General features: G+C 35.0%; 1 protein-coding gene across 1 annotated transcript in view; it reads right to left on the bottom strand.

Moving 5' to 3' along the window:
• LOC107609973 (protein RCC2 homolog) overlaps positions 1987-4794 on the bottom strand; it is a 7151-nt gene continuing 4343 nt past the window's right edge. The window contains exons 11-16 of the mRNA XM_016312035.2: positions 4356-4437; positions 4116-4238; positions 3960-4013; positions 3403-3472; positions 3001-3034; positions 1987-2726 (exon numbers count right to left, since the gene is read on the bottom strand). Of these exons, the coding sequence (XP_016167521.1) occupies positions 2389-2726; positions 3001-3034; positions 3403-3472; positions 3960-4013; positions 4116-4238; positions 4356-4437 (701 nt within the window). The 3' untranslated portion in view covers positions 1987-2388. The remainder of the gene's footprint in view (positions 2727-3000; positions 3035-3402; positions 3473-3959; positions 4014-4115; positions 4239-4355; positions 4438-4794) is intronic.

The following is a 4794-nucleotide window of genomic DNA, read 5'->3' as shown; positions in this document are numbered from 1 at the left end:
ACATGGGTGGCCACCCATTTAAACCCAATTAATAGTGAGTGTGCAGTTGTGGTAGAGCCCAGTATCACATGGGATCCAACGCAGAAAGCCAGCCATAAATTTGTTATTCGTTAACAAAATTTCACTCATTATGAAGAGACAGTACTCATTCATTCAAAAACCAAAGTTTGTGTTGTGTTATGTGTTATGTGGCTTGGTCTCAGTTCAAAAGGGTTATGGCCCCTGACATGTTTCACATGCTGCCTCCATGAATCATTAACAATCAGTGAGCAGCGCAGCACACAAGCCTTTGGATCCTTATCATCCTCTCATGCTTCAAATTCACGTAACACATAATCACTTTACTCACTACTAGTAGTAACCGTTAGAATAGGATACGTGTTCGCATGTGCTCTTTTGTATTGGTCAAGTGTTGACATGTCACATGTGCTTATGCTGTACGATAATAGGGTTTGCTCACATAGTCATAACGGAACTAGTGTAATTTTTATATACACACTAAGAAGAAAAGATGATCCTTCTCGCAATTTATTTATTTATTTGATATTGGAACATTAAGCGAGTTTTACATTAATATTATGTTGTTTTGGTGTAATATGTTGATATGGAAGAATTTAATATCAGAAGAAATTGCGACTAACAATTTCAAATGAAAGACTAATGTTAGATGAAATCGTTACCAACAATTTCAAAATGGAAAAGTTTAGAGTCAGCAACTTTATTAAAATTTGGTGAGCATGTAACCAGCAAAAAAAATGAGTCATTGGATAAAATCTCACACCAATCTCACACTATTAAAATCATTATTGATAGCTATTTGAAGACTACAAATCACAAAAATTATTGACCCTAATACTCCTCTTTAAAAATAATAATAATAATAATAACAATAAACAAATCGTTAGTAACAATTTGTATCTAACTTGTTCCAATTAGCATATGTATGGATGAAAGTCCTCGAAAACTCCACCTGGACTAGTTACGAACGAGTCAAAGAGAGTGGAACCAGGACAAGCACTGGATTTGGCTAAGACTTTTGGACATAGACTAGGAAACCAAGGAAGATTGAATCTCCGAAACCCGGTGTCAAGAAGACGAATGAGAAATTGTGAATGGTTGGAGAGCGTGAAGCTTCACTTTCCTAGCTCCCAAGTCCCTGACAGTGGGTACATTCCGCCACCGCCCTAACCTAGTTCATTGGAAAGGTTTTACTTTCACCTTTAGTTAAATCACGAAACCTTTACAGTTTTTTGGATATTTAATTTCAAGGGATTGGAAAAGATAGTGATATATATTAATATTAGTCCAAGTTATGTTTTCCTATTCCAAAACATAACACTTGTCACTTCATAACACTTGGCTAGCACATATCAATCTTTTCTGATAAATTTTGTCCCACATGAAATTATAGATCACGATTTCATCTAATATTTGTATTTCATTGAAATGGTTAGTTACGATTTTTTCTAACACTAAACTTTCCTATATCAGCGTATTACACCGAAATAACGTAAAACACTCTTAATGTTCCAATATAAAAACAAAAAAGGGCTAAAGCCCTATTCATTTATCACTACAAAATAATTTTAAAAAAGAGAGAAAATATAATAAAATAAACAAATGAGTAACTGTCAAGCAGCATCAAATAAAAAATGATATAATGTCCCACATAACCATGCCTTATTTGGGTAATTGGGTTAGAATAAGACAAGTCGGTTCTTGCTTCCAAACCACAATGATTGGTTTAGGCCAGACAAGAGGCACCGTCTACTTACGATTCCAAATCAAAAGATTTGACATACAAAATGAAAGTGTCTCGTGGTTCCTCAGAAGAGAAACCAAAGCTTCCTAGATATTAAGACAGCTAAATCCATTACCTAAATTTGTCTCCACATCCAAATATAGTTAATGGATTATGACTATTAGCTTTCCCATCATTAATAGGCAAAGTTGAAAGGAAAACAAATTCTTTTAGCTATGATGTAACGATAAGATCCTCTCAGGAACAAATTAATCATGTATATCTTTTTGCTATTACAGAAGTACATAGAATTTCTCGAATATAGTACCATATCGGCTTAAAAATTAGAACAGTTCAACTGACCTCGAGTTTCATCAGCAAACATCTAACCAAGTCACCAATCAGGTAAATTAGCAAAAGACCAATACAAACCTAAGCCACTATTCCCTTCACAAAAGTATAAAGTACATCCTCTGCACCTAAAAACGATCAGCAAATCTTAGACGTAGTTTAAAAATTTGCATTAGATAAGAAATACTTAGCGGGACCAGATTTCAAAATAGCAGAAATTTTAGTGAGACAATCGGCCAATGAATTACTATTACAATTCTCTGTGTAGAGAACAAAATTTCCAGCCAAAACCCAATTCAAGACTTTCGGGGTCGCCCTCTCTTACCGGATTTCACTGGCGGGTCTTTAGTACTACTCTTGTTCGATGCTGGAGCACCACCACGCCCTCTGCCAGAACCTGACTTTTTGGATGCCTTAGCCTTACCCCGGCCTCTACCAGAACTATTTCCACCACGTGACCTTTTTACCTCAGCCGCACCGTTAGCTTCATCCTCACTATTATCACTTTCTTCAACATCCTCTTCTGAGTCAGAGGAATCTTTGGATTTCTTCCTTTTCTTTGAATTTTCAGCCCCCTTGGCACCCTTTTTTGCACTCTGTTTAGCCACTGGAATTTTGATTGTAGACTCATTTTCTGATCAAGAACACAGATAAATGAGCACATTTTATACCTCAACCATATTGTTTTAAAATCCAACTAAGATATATCAGGAAAATCCATGACGCCCTATGATCAGGACACAAACACGGGACCAAAGAAGAGGGAAAACAATTTCCCCTTTGAATCCATCCACTAGATCATATTTTGTGATGCATTCGAGATATGAAAAGTTTTATTAAACCCCGGGTTTGGGAAGAAATACATACGGGACACCCAAGACAAACTTGAATTATTGTAAGTAGCATACCTTCACCAAAAGCTTTGCCATCATAGATATCAAGCTGCAGAAAAATAAGTATGTGAAAAAAAATAGAACTTCTAAAAATATTAACTAAATCAGACAAGCAATGTAGAGGACAGAAAAGCTAACAGAAACCTGATGCATCTCATTCATAAACACACTAAGTATAAATTTAGATACAAACTTACAAGGAGGGGGTAGGGATAACAAAAAAATGTATAGGACATAACATTCATTAATTCTCTAAAATTTATTCTAAGTGCCATGTAGTGTGGATAAATAACACAAACTCCTGAAACCCTAATTTCTGATTTAAGCATCATCAATAGAGACTAAAGCACAGCAATACTCATTCAATCCTTGGAGAACTTAGTATAGTAATCACAAAATAATTAGCTTCTAAGCTACCTGGTCAAGTCGATCAGCAACATTTGTCCTATCAACAATAACCATTGAATGACCCATACCACAAGCAACACTGTTTGAAAAATAGGAATACATTAGGATCATTTCTCATTTCGTTGGTTATTTATATCATAATCATAAAGGGTATCTGGTATATTTTTGTTCAGTTTAACAGTAACTAAAAAGCCACTCAATTTTCAATCTTTTTTTGCCTTCATATAAACTTGAAAATAGGAAACATAATGAAAATAAGGTGGCATTCTAGCCCTATTAATTATTAATGGAAACTGAAGACATTGACTAGAAATAAAAAGAAAACAAACCATATACCTTCATTTAATAAGGCATCATATCATCCATATGAAGCCTTTTTTTATTATAAAGTTTCATGCACTAAATATCTCTTTGCAATTTCAGCATTTTGGCAGCTAAAGGTAATTACAAGACAGAAGACAACCAGTTGATTGTTGACTTCCAGAGAGTAAATATAGAATATGAAGCAGTTCCAAGAGATAGTGACAGAGATAAAAAGGAGTAAAGAACCAAGCCTTACTGCTTACCTCAAAACATGCATGCCCTCAAGTATATCAACCTTTTTGGGGACAGCTGAAGACCTAAAGGGTAAATAAAGGCAGGATTAGAAAAAAGGAAAAAAAAAATTATGAAGAAACGGATATAAAGATAATGCACGGGGGGGAATTTTCATATAAACATACTTCTGTCCAGTGGGCCCATATCCAAGCTCTCCATATTGAGCATGGCCCCAACTTATACATGAGGAATCAGCCCCAACAAAATGGTGCATATTGCCTGAATCCATGCATCGTAAATTCCAGCCACTATTCGCCAAAGCAAACACAGAATATAATGGTCAGAGTAAACGAGAGATATAAGAACCCATATATATGGATTTTATATACTATATATCATTCAAACATGACTTAAAAAATCACAACCTTAAATCCATTAGAGGCTTTGGATACATCCAGTCATCACCAGTGTTTTTTATTTTCCCCCACATGTACAACTGCCCTCCACCTGAAAATACATATTAACGACACTAAACAAAAACCAACCCTGGAAAGTAACCAATCATTTCAAATATGCTGAAGCAGCATTCCATTTTAGACGGGTTTTAATATATGTGTGTGTGTAAGCATAATACATATAATAACAATGTTGTAAACTTGTAATACTGAAGCCGTCCAAAAGGGTGCAGTACTATAAGTAATAACATTGCCTGTCACTTTTCAAAACCAAGCCTTAAATCTTGTAACTTGTAAATGCTCACACTGCCAATGCCATATGACCTATCATTAATCAGTATAATCCATAGTGAAAATTGATGTAGCCATAATTGAACAAGGCTTAATGACTCGTATAAAGAGATATCTT

Source organism: Arachis ipaensis, chromosome B07 (assembly GCF_000816755.2).
Source record: "Arachis ipaensis cultivar K30076 chromosome B07, Araip1.1, whole genome shotgun sequence".
NCBI lineage: Eukaryota > Viridiplantae > Streptophyta > Magnoliopsida > Fabales > Fabaceae > Arachis > Arachis ipaensis.
The sequence above is the reverse complement of the archived record's forward strand: the minus strand, read 5'-3'. Positions and strand labels throughout refer to the sequence as shown.